This window comes from Brachyhypopomus gauderio, chromosome 10 (assembly GCF_052324685.1).
Source record: "Brachyhypopomus gauderio isolate BG-103 chromosome 10, BGAUD_0.2, whole genome shotgun sequence".
Classification (NCBI taxonomy): Eukaryota; Metazoa; Chordata; class Actinopteri; order Gymnotiformes; family Hypopomidae; genus Brachyhypopomus; species Brachyhypopomus gauderio.
The window spans coordinates 16,501,283-16,518,263 of NC_135220.1; the positions used below are offsets into that span (position 1 = coordinate 16,501,283).

The 16,981-nt window shown below is 47.3% G+C and overlaps 1 protein-coding gene across 8 annotated transcripts in view; it reads right to left on the reverse strand.

Moving 5' to 3' along the window:
• Window positions 1–217: 217 nt before the first annotated feature.
• megf10 (multiple EGF-like-domains 10) overlaps window positions 218–16,981 on the reverse strand; it is a 53,044-nt gene continuing 36,280 nt past the window's right edge. For all 8 annotated transcript variants that reach the window (XM_077019994.1, XM_077019995.1, XM_077020000.1 and 5 more), the window contains 17 exons: window positions 15,250–15,462; window positions 13,949–14,123; window positions 13,626–13,746; window positions 13,295–13,458; window positions 12,631–12,733; window positions 11,355–11,501; window positions 10,813–10,947; window positions 10,477–10,605; window positions 9,681–9,809; window positions 8,451–8,579; window positions 8,206–8,334; window positions 7,019–7,246; window positions 6,286–6,401; window positions 3,439–3,562; window positions 3,105–3,149; window positions 2,749–2,955; window positions 218–2,262 (listed from right to left, as the gene is read on the reverse strand). In XM_077019994.1, the coding sequence (XP_076876109.1) occupies window positions 2,093–2,262; window positions 2,749–2,955; window positions 3,105–3,149; window positions 3,439–3,562; window positions 6,286–6,401; window positions 7,019–7,246; window positions 8,206–8,334; window positions 8,451–8,579; window positions 9,681–9,809; window positions 10,477–10,605; window positions 10,813–10,947; window positions 11,355–11,501; window positions 12,631–12,733; window positions 13,295–13,458; window positions 13,626–13,746; window positions 13,949–14,123; window positions 15,250–15,462 (2,464 nt within the window). In that variant the 3' untranslated portion in view covers window positions 218–2,092. The remainder of the gene's footprint in view (window positions 2,263–2,748; window positions 2,956–3,104; window positions 3,150–3,438; window positions 3,563–6,285; window positions 6,402–7,018; window positions 7,247–8,205; window positions 8,335–8,450; window positions 8,580–9,680; window positions 9,810–10,476; window positions 10,606–10,812; window positions 10,948–11,354; window positions 11,502–12,630; window positions 12,734–13,294; window positions 13,459–13,625; window positions 13,747–13,948; window positions 14,124–15,249; window positions 15,463–16,981) is intronic.

The window sequence follows — 16,981 nt, forward strand, 5'->3', positions numbered from 1 at the left end:
TAAATTTGCAACCCTGTTAGTCGCAACCCTGTTACTGCATACCAATTTACTGCACACCAATCTAATAAAGAAAAAACTTCTTCCATATCTGAGATTGACGAATTAAACTTTTTGATCGTTTATAACCTGTAGATTATAAATATATGATTTAAAATGATCAAATTGAAGATCAAATTTTCAGAAGTTACCACCCCTGAAATGTACCAAAATCCTGGAATGACCCTTTTGTCATTTTATTGTAAAGAAAAATTGCACATACAGAACACATGAGCTACTAGAAAACAAAATACAATTCAAATCATGTGAGAAAAGTGGTAGTAAGAGGCAAATACCATCGTCGTGGGTATTCTTTGGGGAAGATAATGACAAACGTGCAATTTAATTTTGCTCTTACAAAAACACAACATTAGGGAAAATACAGATAATGTAGATATATACATATACAATTACATACCCTTCCAATTCAGTCAACACAAATTTGCACAGGCTATTTGGAACTGCGGTTTCACTATGTGGTAATTGTTATTGAGAGCAATGAGACACAACAGTAACAAAATGACGTGTAAGTGTCGTATTACATCTAAAGGACTGATCATTTTCATAAAAATGGTAGTATTAAAGCCACAATCAGGAAATGGGGTCTCCAATAAAGGAGGGAAAGTGTCCATGCACTCCAGCATTGAGTTTTCTAATATGATTAAGATTTCTGCTGTTGCAGTATTAAAAGCTGACCAGGCGTTTTCCTGAATGCAGCTTTAAACTATTATGATTGAACATAAAATAGTATAGTCGTTTTGAATGAGTTATCAATATTATTAAATGTGTAATGTTGAGTACATTTCATACTCAGTTGCCAAACATAATGTCCTATGATTTTGTGCTACAAAGTATAACAGCTATGTACAATTATACAAACGTAATATATCTGGCTCAGAGTAGTGGAGGAGTGATGATGCCTAGTGTCACTCTACACAAACATATAAACGTTCTGTATATGCTAAACGTGTGCAGGCCGAACAAAAACAGCCTGATTTCATACACAAAACACCTTAATTGCAAAAGTCCAGCTTTAGCATTGTTTCTTTTTAGAGGACTCTGTGTCTGTATTCAGTAACCACTTTGGGTTTACAACAGACTCAGACTGAGTTGGCTAAGACAGGTTAAGTTGAAGGGTAATAATGAGTTACTCAAATAACTCTAAAAGTAAAACAAGACTCAAATAATTCAAATAAAACAAGACTAATTTGTGTGCACTCTCAAAAGCATGTACTGTGGTGACACCAAAATGTAGTTATCACATAGGGGTCTGTGTGGCTAAAAGTCTGTAAGGTTTTATGTTTGTGTAACTGTGATGACAGCATTAGTGGTGATGAGTGCAAACCCAGGGTTACACAGAGCAAAACTGAAGGATGGTCATCTAAATAAATATATTTACCAAAAGAGTCAATATTGATAATGAAAGCACTATTATGGCACTTTGACCTTTTTGGTTAAATTTAGTATGGATAAAACACTATAAGACAACAAAAACAACAAAAATGGTAATACCGCATCACTGTATAAATGATGTAGATTTTCAACAGTGGTAATATCAACTCTTTCAAAAATCAATAAAAAACAAGAACATTCCAGATTTCTTCCCAATAGCTAATACTGTATAAATCTCAAACAGTTTATTGTTACAAAAATAAATTGAGGTTTTCTCTGTATTTGCACTCTACAGCATAACGGCAAGTGATATGATGTCATCGATACATGGAATGATTCATTGAACAGTTATTGAGTAAACCTGCTACAAGCTGTCACCTCTTTTTTTCAAATTACTGCATTTTTTAATGAGTTTGGAAAATAGGAAAGCTAAGAGAACTGTTTTAAAATTCTCTTGAATCATTTTATATCCTGTAAGAAAATACCATGATTAAGAATAAGTATAATAACTGTGAAGAAAATGTAACTGCAATAATATCATTCAATGATTCAAGAGAAAATGTATTTCCCTGATGTGGGACTAGAGGATCCATGGGAGGTGGTCTGTGGTGTGTTGGGATGTGTTGGGGTGTGTTGGGGTGTGTTGTTTCAAGTCTTTAAGGGCTCATTCACTTTCAAGCTCTTTGCAGGAGGAGGGGGGGCTGTCTCGCGTGGGCAGCAGGTCGTAATGGCAGGGAATGTGGCTGTTCTTTGGTAGGTCATACGGGTCCTGGCCAAACGGTCCACTGTAGTTGTTGCTGGCAGGTGTGTAGACAGAGCTAACAACGGTCGGCTCTAGAAACACACACACACACACACACACACACACACACACACACACACACACACACACACACACACACACACACAAAACAAGGTCATATGATGGAATTAGCCATCAAAAAGCACTTCCACGTGCTCCTGTTGTAGGCAGCACATGCCTGACACATCAAGGACAACTTTCGTCTATCTGGTTAAGGTCTTGATACTGTGTGTAGGTGCTACAGAAATACGCATAGACATAAGAGTCCATAATGTAATGAAGATGAAGAGATTTAAACAGTAATGAGTGGAGAGGAAGATTTCTTTCATCTGTCTTTTAATGTGAAAATAGTCACTCAAGTTTATATAATCCCATCACAACAGTACATTTATGTGGACTTTAGATTCATCAACTAACAATGCAGATGTCAGAATGAACTGTCTCCCCATGTCAGTTCATTGCTTTAGGAAGACATTCCAAAATTCACTGTAGGCTCAAAGAATCTCCCAGGCACTTACCAACTTCATAAACGTTTTTGTTTGTGGGACTGGAATTGTGTATCTCTGCGTATGGAGAGTCCCTCTGCGTGGGCGACTTCATTTCCACATAGCCGCTCTCAGTGTTCTTGGGCACCAGGAGAGGGGGGTCTTTAATGGTGGCGTAGGGATTCTCAGAGCTGTTCAGCGAGCAGGAGCTGGAGTGGTAGGGTTCATTTTTTAACAGGTCTAGGGGAGAAAAAAACACGAGAGCCAAGAATGAGGTCATTACATACATTTTGGCTCAACATTTCAAACCTTTCACAGGTCGTTGTGTTACAGGTTACTGGCAAACTCATGAGCAAACCTGTCAGCCATTTGAGGAAGAAATCTTTTACCTCGAAGAGATTTTCCCATATAACGTCTGTCCACCCCATACGCTCCTGATAAAATAATAGTAGGCATAAAAAGAGAGAGAGAAAAAAGGACAATTCGTATGAGACAAACCAGACAAACAGATGGGGTGGAGTCCCAGTGAAGACCATTAGAGACAGGTTGGAGTTTACAGAGTACATGTAAATCGGCAACAGTGAATAGGAGGAATATGCTGATGGAATGTCCCACACAGTCAGATGTCCACAGTCCATGGCCGTACACAGACTGAACACAAGGGTTCGGTTGTAAAGGGGAGGCTCGTGTTCTGCATGAACGGCGTTCAATCCCACAGCTCACCCAGCTCGTTGAAGCAGCTGCCCTGTTTCCAGTCAGCCGGCAAAGTTCCAGTCTGGTCCAGCAGATTCGGCCTCTTCTGTTGCTGCGTGTTCTTCAAGTTAGCAAACATCTGGTTGTTCTTTGTCTACAGTGACAGAAATCATAAGGTTTAAGACACGTGTAGGATGAGGACTCCTGGCTCAGGACTGAATGAGTTCACGTTTTGTAGAAGGACTTTTCCCTACAAGGACTTATTACGCAAAACTAATAGTGTAATCTTCTGCAGTGGCCCAACACTGAATGCAGTTTGACAAATTGAATGAAGATCCTTACATAGTGGAAACACTGCGTAAAATATCCAGCATCCAGACTGACAATTATCATATAACATCCAGTATCAGTGTCTGTCAGTGTGTGTGAATGCACGCTATTAATAATGAACAACAAGAAACATTTGTATGAAAAATGAATTCATTAAAAACGAGAGACATTATTGTTGAGCAAAGAAGTACACCTTGTCTTGAAACTGGATCTTGCAGTAAATGTGTTGTGACACCGCAGCCATAACAAACATTTTAGGTTCCATCACGTTTGTACTTTACGCAGTGATGGTTTATATCACTTCCTCAGGAATTATGGTCTCTGACACACACTACCTTGACCTACAGGGGGCAATAGTGTCCATCACACTACTCTCTCCTTTAGGGGCTGATAGTGTTGATCTACATCCTCTCCTTCAGGGGGTGATAGTGTCTATCACGCACCTTCTTCTACAGGGGGGCGATAGCTTCCATCACACACCCTCTCCAACAGGGTGTGATAGCTTCCATCACACACCCTCTCCAACAGGGTGTGATAGCTTCCATCACACACCCTCTCCTACAGGGTGCGATAGCTTCCATCACACACCCTCTCCAACAGGGTGCGATAGCCTCCATCACACACCCTCTCCTACAGGGTGCGCTAGCTTCCATCACACACCCTCTCCTACAGGGTGCGCTAGCTTCCATCACACACCCTCTCCTACAGGGTGCAATAGCTTCCATCACACACCCTCTCCTACAGGGTGCAATAGCTTCCATCACACACCCTCTCCTACAGGGTGCGCTAGCTTCCATCACACACCCTCTCCTACAGGGTGCGCTAGCTTCCATCACACACCCTCTCCTACAGGGTGCGATAGCATCCATCACACACCCTCTCCAACAGGGGGCGATAGCTTTCATCACACACCCTCTCCTACAGGGTGCGCTAGCTTCCATCACACACCCTCTCCTACAGGGTGCAATAGCTTCCATCACACACCCTCTCCTACAGGGTGCGATAGCCTCCATCACACACCCTCTCCTACAGGGTGCGATAGCTTTCATCACACACCCTCTCCTACAGGGTGCGATAGCCTCCATCACACACCCTCTCCTACAGGGTGCGATAGCCTCCATCACACACCCTCTCCTACAGGGTGCAATAGCCTCCATCACACACCCTCTCCAACAGGGTGCAATAGCTTCCATCACACACCCTCTCCTACAGGGTGCAATAGCTTTCATCACACACCCTCTCCTACAGGGTGCGATAGCCTCCATCACACACCCTCTCCTACAGGGTGCAATAGCTTCCATCACACACCTTCTCCTACAGGGTGCAATAGCCTCCATCACACACCCTCTCCTACAGGGTGCAATAGCCTCCATCACACACCCTCTCCAACAGGGTGCAATAGCTTCCATCACACACCCTCTCCTACAGGGTGCGATAGCCTCCATCACACACCCTCTCCTACAGGGTGCAATAGCCTCCATCACACACCCTCTCCAACAGGGTGCAATAGCCTCCATCACACACCCTCTCCAACAGGGTGCAATAGCTTCCATCACACACCCTCTCCTACAGGGTGCGATAGCCTCCATCACACACCCTCTCCTACAGGGTGCGATAGCTTTCATCACACACCCTCTACAACAGGGTGCAATAGCTTCCATCACACACCCTCTCCTACAGGGTGCGATAGCCTCCATCACACACCCTCTCCTACAGGGTGCGATAGCTTTCATCACACACCCTCTACAACAGGGTGCAATAGCTTCCATCACACACCCTCTCCAACAGGGTGCGATAGCTTTCATCACACACCCTCTCCTACAGGGTGCGATAGCATCCATCACACACCCTCTCCTACAGGGTGCGATAGCCTCCATCACACACCCTCTCCAACAGGGTGCGATAGCCTCCATCACACACCCTCTCCTACAGGGTGCGCTAGCTTCCATCACACACCCTCTCCTACAGGGTGCGCTAGCTTCCATCACACACCCTCTCCTACAGGGTGCGATAGCTTCCATCACACACCCTCTCCTACAGGGTGCGATAGCCTCCATCACACACCCTCTCCTACAGGGTGCGATAGCCTCCATCACACACCCTCTCCTACAGGGTGCGATAGCATCCATCACACACCCTCTCCAACAGGGTGCAATAGCTTCCATCACACACCCTCTCCTACAGGGTGCGATAGCCTCCATCACACACCCTCTCCAACAGGGTGCAATAGCTTCCATCACACACCCTCTCTTACAGGGTGCGATAGCCTCCATCACACACCCTCTCCAACAGGGTGCGATAGCCTCCATCACACACCCTCTCCAACAGGGTGCAATAGCTTCCATCACACACCCTCTCCTACAGGGTGCGATAGCCTCCATCACACACCCTCTCCTACAGGGTGCGATAGCCTCCATCACACACCCTCTCCTACAGGGTGCGATAGCTTCCATCACACACCCTCTCCTACAGGGTGCGATAGCTTCCATCACACACCCTCTCCTACAGGGCCTCCATCAAACAGCCCGTTGGTACGGGAGCACTCACCTTTCCACAGGGCAGGTTGTTGCCATGAGGGCTGGTGCACTGTGCCAGCGTGTGGTAGCTGGGGTTAGAGAAGCAGCTTCTGTTGGGAGGGGCATCGCTGGCCTGCGGTGGGGCATCTAAGGACCAATCCAAATTAGGATTAGGATTAGGATTATGGTTCATAACCCAGAATCAAAGAATCAGACAGAAAATGGTTTGGGGCCAAATGTGTCAGTTTTACACATACATGTCTGAATATTTATGATTAATTTCAGTCCACCTGCCTAAAGATCACCTGGTTGTTTAGAAGTTAAGATAAAAAAACTAGGCAGGTATTAACTACACAACTTGTGCTATTTTAGAGCTTAAGTATGCTTCAGACGGTGAAGACCAACTTATCCTCTTAGTTTCTGGAATCTTATTCTCTTATTTTCTGGAATAAATCAAAATTCTTTGTGTGTTTTTGTTGGAAAGCAATTCTAGAATTTCTATTTATGGAGAAAAAGCACCTACAAATGTGAGCACACACACACACACACAATTTTTTCATAGCCTGATTCTGTTAACTAATTTTTTAGCTTCATGGCAGTTGATTACAGGAGACACCATGCATCACATCCAGTCGTCACTCATGGACACAGTGACGTCCACTGTGATTGGTTATCCCAAGGGAAATTACATGAATTACATGAACTTGCATCACTCTGTAATCACAAAGAAAGCTCTGGAAAGCAACATGTGCGTCCGCACTGACCTGCGATAGCGTAGTCCGCGTTAATCCGCATGGCAGGGGTGTACGTGACCGCAGGCATCGTGGGCTCCTTACCCTTCTGCTTTTTCCGGTAAATGATGAAGAGGAGCAGGAGGAAGATCACCAGCAGTACCAGGACGATGATGCCCGCAATGGCACCAATCTGATAGGTGTCAGCTGGCACTGCTGTGCTGGTCAGGCTGTTGAGGTTGCCCACAATGACCACGCCAACTGAGTTCAAGTGAGACATGTCAAGAGGGAGAGAGAGACGTGAGGAGAACCCGCAGTACACACAGAACCCGCAGAACACACAGAACCCACAGAACTGACAGAATCAGCAGAGCAGAGCACGGGGACATTCTGTGGTTTTGCACGGTGCATCCTGTCCTCTGGAGTAACTCAAACCGATTTTGGGCAAATGTTTGTCATACGCTAACACATTCTAGCTAACTAGTAAATCAAATGATAGTCATTATCGTAAAATTTAGGCTGAAAAACATTTAGTAGATCAGATTGTCAAGCACTGACCTACAACACACCCGCACTGACCTACTCACCCGCACAGACCTACACACCCGCACTGACCTACACACCCGCACTGACCTACACACCCGCACTGACTTAAACACCCGCACTGACCTACACACCCGCACTGACCTACACACCCGCACTGACTTACACACCCACACAGACCTACACACCCACACTGACCTACACACCCGCACTGACTTACACACCCGCACTGACCTACACACCCGCACTGACCTACACACCAGCACTGACTTACACACCCGCACTGACTTACACACCTGCACTGACCTACACACCCGCACTGACCTACACACCAGCACTGACCTACACACCCGCACTGACCTACACATCAGCACTGACTTACACACCAGCACTGACCTACACACCCGCACTGACTTACACACCCGTACTGATCTACACACCCGCACTGACTTACACACCCGCACTGACTTACACACCCGCACTGACTTACACACTCACACTGACTTACACACTCACACTGACTTACACACTCACACTGACCTACACACCCGCACTGACCTACACACCAGCACTGACCTACACCCACATTAATTCATAACAACCCGGATCTAAAACACACACACACTGGCAATGCAGCAGAAAGCAACGCGGCTCTGTGCAGCTCAGGCTCCGCCTACCTTGGTCGCAACGATCGCCTTTCCAGCCTGGGTTGCAGTAGCACGTGCCGGTCACGTGATCACAGGTGGAGTTGTTGAGGCAGTCACACACCTGCCGGCAGCCAAAGCCATAGGTCCCATGCGGGCATCCTGAGGGCACAAGCAGAAGACCCCGTCTGTGTCGCCGTACACACACACGCAGAGCCGATTCAGCCGCGCTGGCTCTATTCACTGTGGTGGCGTGATACCGGGGCCTGCTCACTCACTTTGTTCACAGTGTCGTCCCATGAATCCCCTGCGGCAGGTGCATTGCCCAGAGATGTGATCACAGTCTGCACCATTCTGACACTGACAGGTCTGGGAACAGTCTTTACCATAGAAACCTAACGGGCAGCCTGCAATGCGTACACATCCACGTATCATACGGGATGAACAGGAGGGTGAGGAAACTGAATACAGGCACTGCTTGACATTGCATACAGGACTATACAGGACTATACAGGGCAAAAGAAAACAAATAACTGGACAAACAAATGACATCAGACAGGAGCAGGCATTGCAACTTAGTGTAATAACTGCTTATGAACTAATAACATATGTGTAATGGCATAAAATAATGGGACCATTCATAAAATAATGATATAATAATAATAATAAACAGGTACAAATGTAGAAATACACAAATGAAGAATGCAAAACGCAACCTTTTCAGCATTTATTAAGTTAATGTGTAATATGATGGTAATCGATGAATGATGTAGTAAATTTAAATGCCGAATTCCCTGTCTTTCAACACGCGCGCACACACACACACACACACACACACACACACACACACACACACACACACAAACATGCACTTAATGGATGGCTGAGGTGTGGCAGCTGACGTCTTATATATCCACCTGACCTTGGGAGAGTCACGGTGCCCCAGATAAGCTGTATGGTGCCACCATGCGCGTCAGCCACAGACAAGGATGAGATGGATTGTGGGTAAAAATATAAAACACCCCAGCCTGACAAATCCTTACCAACAACTACTGGTTATTGCATTAGGTCCAGTACATGTGTTGTAATAATTACTACATATTTAGAATTATTTATTGATACATGTACACAGCAGACCGATGAGTTTTAGGTGTTTCTTACAGCCAAACAGAGGTGTGATCCACTGTTTGAGAAACACAGTGGACGGTTTCTGTTGGTCTGAAGTCTAATACTTATATACAGTCTAGCACCAGCTTAAACACAATCACCACCATTCTGATAAAGTATAATCTGATAATCTCGCATCATTTTCAGTTCAGCCAGTTAATTCCTGGAGATTTTGTACGGCCTCTTAACACTATATTGCTGCGTTGGTTAACTCTGTGGGTTCTGTGGCATTCCATTGCTATATTTAGCAGAGTTATTGGACCATGAGCAGTTATTGCATTAGGACTTGTGACACCATGCACTGGAGCATGCTGGGAAGGGGGAGAGGAGGAGACACTCACGCTGGGTGCAGTACAAGCCCGTCCAGCCGGCGGTGCACTTGCACTCTCCGTCATAAGCACTGCAGTAGGCTCCGTTGTGGCAGTTACAGGTGTGGATGCAGTTCGGGCCCCAGTGAGCAGGAGGACAGGCTGCAACACCACACACACCACACACACCACACACACCACACACACCACACACACCACACACACTTTCACCAGGGCCCTGTCCGTTCTGCTTGCACCGACCTGATGCAGAACAGACTTAGGGCGCATGTGCACGGTTTAAGGCTTTATGTGTGTTTAAAATGAACATACATGTCCTTGCACTGCACCTGAATAACTAAGACAAGGAAACATGCTGTCTAATGAATCTGGGATGAACTTGTAGGGGACATTTTTCAGTGCATGGTCAGTAGGGGGCAACAGAGGCATTTTTGTTGAAGGTACAGACACAGAGGTCCATAAATACATTTGTAGCTTACTGGAAACAAACTCTTACTCTCTCTCAAAGCCAGCTTTTTATCCAGTATGGGGTAGTTATTCAATAATTAATCTGACACCATGATATGCATATTATGAATTATTAAGTAAATGCTGTGAAATATATGGTGAAGTGGAGAACTACACCCACCAGTGGGTTCTGGGACTTTGGGATGCAGTGTTAAAAGCTCTTATTATCTTTAAAGGTATCTCCAGTTTGGACTCACAGGCCCCGGGCCTCTCTTTCCATCTGGGAAAGCAGTGCTCTACCAACTCGCTCGTCTTTGGCGCTGTTATCTCGAGCGGTGGCTTGGAGTGGCGGGCCGGTACTCACGCTGGGAGCAGTCGCTGCCGATCCAGCCGGGGTAGCACTGGCACGAGCCGTCGATGGGGTTGCACGTGCCGTTGTTGGTGCAGGTGCACGCCAAGGCACAGTTCTTCCCAAACCTGCCGCTGGGACACACTGGCCAGGGACATGAAGAAAAAACTGCATGACTTCATGAAGGGAATTCGTTCTTTTTGCTCACGTCACGTCATGAGAGTAAAGTCGGGGGTTTTCTTGTGCATACAGAGATCAGGAGACGGTTGTCAGAGAAAAAAAAATCAGTTGAAGATGGAGAATAAAGAACATCGCCCGCCATCAATGAGCAGAAGCAGGAAGTGTTCATACCTTCATTGCAGAGGGCTCCTTTAAAACCAGGAAGACAGTCACACTGGCCAGTGACATGGTGACAGGGGCCGTTGCTATGGACACACTGCGGGCAAGCCTGACTGCAGCGGTGGCCAAAGTAACCTGGAGAGCAGACTGTACAGATGTTGCAACAACATGAGAGCAAGCAGTGGTCACGGCCCACAGCTCAGAACTGGACCTGCACATGCGGTCACTGTCAGGAGCTGCTGCTGGTGCTGCACCAATGCAAACATGTTTCAACTTCCAGGTGAAATGCCTAAACCGCCTTTGATCCACTGAGGGGCCAATATTAAAAGATGCACGCAATGTATTATGTAAATGTATGCAAAGTAGTACAATAAATTATTATTTGTCTACAATACAGTCTGAATAACCTTCATGTAGTGCAACATGTCACAAATCACAGGACAGCAGTTCCAGTATTTCAGCCACACACACACACACACACACACACACACACACACACACACACACACACACACACACACACACACACACACACACACACACAGAGCACTCACTGCGCTGGCAGGTTGCCCCTCTGAAGCCAGGTGCACATTCACAGGTGCCTTCATCAGGTGAGCAGGAGGCTCCGTTCTTACAGTTACAGGGCAGAGAGCAGTTTGGGCCCCAGCGGCCCTCAGCACACACACTGTCACAGTGAATCCCTGAGATGAAGATGAAACACACACACACACACACACACACACACACACACACACACACACACATCCATGTAACCCTCCAAACATCAAAAAATATATACAGGCACATATAAAGCTTATCCACACATGTGGGGACATCTTTCAGGACACTCCCTGATTGACAGCAAGAGTGAAGGAACTGGAGACAGTGTCTCTCTAATCTAATCTTTAGGCTAAAATAATAATAATATAAAAAAATCCATGAAATCAGAATGACTCAGATTTTACAACGTTATTTAAGATCACTCAGGTCAAAAAGTTTCTGCAGGTGCAGAGGTTGCTCCAGTGTGGGAAATTAAACACTATTAGGATGGATTATAGGATGTTTTTCATCACCCAAGTATTCCTTACTGCAGTACAGATGTGTGTAGGAGTGTGACAGTAAAAGATTGCTTTCTTCCACTAGTTCAACATCCAAGAACTCTTATCCATACTGCAAGCCACGAAGAACTTAACTAGATACGTAGGAGGGGAAAAAAACTAATTATCATATCTCTTTCTGTTTGTGTTTGTGTCGTAGTCTTCCCGTCCTCCGGCTGGGTGACGATAAGCGCTATTCTGATGGAGCAGCGTGCCAAGACGTGGGACAAAGACCTCTTTGAGGGCCTGCGCGCGTTGCTAGGTGATGGAGGAATGCTGGCGATAAACTCCGGTTAAGTAGCTCCGGAGAAATGCCTGGGTGCTTTAAAGGGCTGGCACATTGGGTGCAGTAATCAGCATGCTGCCCGTGTAGTGAACAGGAGGTGGAGGGGAGGCAAGGGGGAGTTTGGGGAGAGCAGGCGAGAACAAAGGAGAAGAGAGAGGAGAAAATAGCCAAGGAGAAGAGAGGGGAGGAGGGGAGAGGAGAAGTTGCTTTTTCCCTGGCCTCTAAGAAGGTCTCTGCTAAACAGCACATACCCTGTTAAGTAACTGGTTACAACGTTATTAGTTTTGCACAATGATCAAACAACAGGATGGATTTTCTCTCATCAGACCAGGGCATCAGATCAGGGCTTAGCCTGCGTATCGCTCTGACGAAGATGAGGATGAAGGGTAAGGATGATGCTAGCGGCCCCTTCAGGCCAACAGCTGTAACAGCATGGGTAGAGCTCACCTGTCCACCCGGCGAGACACCGGCAGTGCCCTGTGACAGGGTGGCACCCATCAGCGTGGCTGCAGTCACAGCGCTCCCGACAGTCCATTCCATACGTCCCGTCCTGCAGACACGGCACCAGACCACACACCTGACTACCAAAGCATTGCCCCAGTCATCACAGTCCTATAAAACTGTCAGCTATAATATTATCACCTATAATACTATCACACACCACGTAGCACAGCTGAAACGATGCGATCTTCACAACAAAATGATCTGACTATATATTTCCACAACACTGTGGAAGTGAAGATGCACCATTCTGACACGCTTCATGTCAGTTCTTATTTCTTATTAAAGAACTGTCAGTGCCTTCATAACGTTTGCAATTTGTGATGAATTCATTTGCTTATTCAGAACACATGATACCTCTGGACCACTGATTCCCACTGATACACATCACTTAAACACTGCAAACAGTGACAACTACACCCCACCAGCACATTTTTTATCCATCAATGGGCATTCTCTCCCCTAATGCCAACAGCTGCTACCTATCACACCATCAAACTGTCAAACAATCCATATCCCTGTTAAATAATCAGCAAGTGTGCGACTGTCTCTCTCTCTCTCTCACACACACACACACACACACACACACACACAGTAGATGTCAGCTCACCTGACAGTACAGGTCACAGCTCTCCCCCCTCCAGCCCAGGGCGCAGGTGCAGTGGCCGTCCAGAGCGTTGCAGGCCCCCCCGTTGCCACACCTGCAGGTGAGGTTGCACCCCAGCCCCCACGTGCCACTGGGGCAGTTTATAGAACAGTGTACTCCATGCCAGCCTGAGGCGCAGAAAGACAAGCACACGAGGGAAGGCATCAAATTAAGCATAGCAGAAAACAAACAGGTCGGGAAGACTCGTCCCTGAACGCTCTGTGGCACTCGTCTTCCTGGGCAAGACGACCTAGCACAACCAGGAGGGCTGTGAGGGTAAAGCAGACGGCCGTACCTGCTCTACAGGTGCAGGAGCCGTCGACGGGGGAGCACGTGGCGTGATTCTTACAGGTGCAGGAGGACGAGCAGTTGACCCCGTAGCTCCCTGCAGGACAGGGCACGGAGCAGCTGGCCCCCTGGAGGAAGAATTCAACATGTACTGTATATGAAATGCTTTAGGAATCAATCTTTTCAACACTATGTTAAATGCGTAATCATTTTGATTTAATAGAAAGCCTGCATCTTGACAGACAGGTGAAAGTAAAGTAAAGCGTTGTCTTTATTACAAACTATAAAAAAGACTAAGTATTTATTAGGTAGTGTGCTCCAGCAGTGTACCTGGAAGCCCGGAGCGCAGCTACACTGGCCCGTCACGCTGTGGCAGTCAGCGCCATTCTGACACTGGCACAGCTGCTGACAGTCCTCTCCGTAGAAGCCTGGAGCACAGGTCTCGTTGCAGAAGACACCGGACCAACCAGGCCGACACAAACACTCCCCTGAGACCGGGTGACAGCTGAGGATTGGGGTAGAGAAGAGACAAGAAACATCTTGTCTTAGCTCCTTCTGTGGATTTTCTACAATGCACAAACTCAAGGTGAAAAAAGGTGAACCAGGTTCTTGACCAGCACCTTAATCCCAGCAGGAACCTTTTCTCTCCCTCAGGTTAATCCCAGCAGGAACCTGCTCTCTCCCTCAGGTTAATCCCAGCAGTAACCTTCTCTCTCCCTCAGGTTAATCCCAGCAGGAACCTGCTCTCTCCCTCAGGTTAATCCCAGCAGGAACCTGTTCTCTCTCTCATGTTAATGTCTCCCTCAGGTCAGGGTTCTCTACCTTAAGTCAAAGCATTTTTCAAGGCATGGTTGGTAGGACACAAAGGCATGAGGACACTACCACAGTGAGGGAGGTGAACACCTGCTTCTTCACAGAAGGTTCATCAGGACCACGCCAAAGCCTCTTCTGGTCCATTATGTATATAAACATATATATCTGAAATCTTAAGTGTGGCCCTATTAGATGCTAATCATTTGTTTCGCTATTACACCCAAACTGAAATGTGACAATGTAAACTGGGGAGTGACCAGTGACAGGAGGCTGGGGGTTTGCTGTGGCGTACTGGGACGTGGACAGAACCTGCTGGAGGGGCAGCTGGCCGCACCTGAAACAGCAGCTCCATTGAGTGAGAGCACGGCAGCTGTGAGCACACACCACGCACACAGCCATCAGCTGTGCCAGCCCGTCTGATCCGCAGACCAGAAACACAACTGCAAATCGTGTGTGTGTGTGCGTGTGTGTGTGACAGTAAACATTTAAACACACGCACTGCCCTCATCCGACCCTCACTCAGGGTCATTAAAACACTAAATGCCCCCGCTGACAAAGCCGGCCAACTTTCTCCTACTGCCTTTCTCACCCTCTCTCCCTGTCCTGCTCCACACACACACACACACACACACACACACACACACACACACACACACACACACACACACACACACACACACACACACACAAGCACACAAGCACACACGCACACACGCACACACACACACACACACACACACTTTAACACCCGTTTTGTAGCGTAGTTCCTGTCTCATAAAGAATGAGAGGTTATTCGCCCTGGTCTCAAAAAGCCTTACCTGCGGGTGTTCGGCCCGTGGCAGGGACAGGTCTTGTCACACTGGAGGCCGTAGACGCCCTGTGGGCAGATGCGGGTGTCGCAGCTCTCGCCCGTGTAGCCCGGATCACACAGACACGCCCCGCTGATGTGGTAGCACTTGGCCCCATTTTCACAGCGACAGGTCTGGTGGCAGCCCATGCCATATTTACCGACTGGGCACTCATCCTGACACCTGCCAACACACACACACACACACACACACACACACACACACACACACACACACACACACCCCTGGCTGTCAGTCACATGGGCACGAGGCTTTCCCTTGAGCTGCGGTTCCTGCGTGGTCAGCGGTCCTTCACAGCAGCGCTCGGGAAGACCAGTGACCTAAAATGACCTAAAGTCACAGCATCTCTGCACCACTGAATGGGCTTTCAGCAATGAGTAGAAGCCGCAGCAGAACTAGTGCCACTCCTGAAGCCTCTCAAAGTTCTCCTTCCATGGTATTGGGGCATGTACGAATATTGCCAAACCAAATCTAATCAGTCTTAGTTTCAGCTGGCAAACAATATTGTGCTTCCTGTTCACACAGCTCAGCTGTCCAAACTGTCCAGTACTTACCAAACTATTTTTTTACTGCTCTCTGGCCACTAATCATTCCCCCACTCCACACGTACAATCATTTAACAAACCATAGTGTAACGTGGACTGCTGGAACCCACCCGTGTGTTTCCCACTCACGGCTGCCTGCCCCACCAGGCGCCCCAGCGAGGGCTGGAGTGGATCAGGGCCCCTCGTTGAAAGAACCCCCACCCCCCCTACGCAGCTGAGCATTCAGCGCGGGTGGCAGAGAGTGGGAACTGGCTGTGGGGCCTAGAGCTAGAGGGAACCCTGGTTTTGATGGATGACTAGCGCGAGGAACTCAGGCTGTGTCGTTCAGACATGGCTATATTCTCCATTAGCCATGCAGATGGGTTTTGGGGAAGCCAGCGCATCACAGAATGGCAACGCCCGTCTCCGATGGATGGAACACATGGATCTTGTCCAACATTATTTCCACTGCTTTAGGCTGTGTACAGATTCTCATATGTCAGCTGTTCCCCTGAAGGGGAGGCTTTATCAGAGGAGACTCCACTGGTATCAGTGATATCCACTGGGCTTCGGTAAGGCTGTGACCTTCCTGCCAAAGGCGTGAGAAAAGACGAGAGTCCTGGTAAGAGAAGATGTTTGGTTCAGCCCAAAGCAGCACACGGCTTTCTCTCAGACGCATACTGGCAGTCGATGCTCTCTTAAACACACTCCTCCACTATTTTATACACACACACACAACACAAATATACACACATGCACGCACAGACACCCACATACGTACATGCGCGCGCACACACACACACACACACACACACACACACTCACAGCATAGGCCTGTGAGTTCACTGGGTGTGGTGGACTGGGGCCTGCTAGAGTTGGCCGGAAGCCTTCTATGACGTCTGGCTTAGCTGAGGCTCTTATTAACTCATACAAATCCACTTGTAGCGCTATTCCTGTCACTTCCTGCTCTGTTAAGTATATGGTATGTGCAATCTGATACTGGTAATTATGGGTCCACAGTCCTGCTATCCAGTCTGAGGCTCAGTTTTACTGTAGAACCCCATTTCTGCACTCAGTCAACTCAACCTGCCTCCAATAATCACTGGATGCTAAATAACGTTTGCTATAGCATGCTTTGGCTCTAGACAAGGACACAA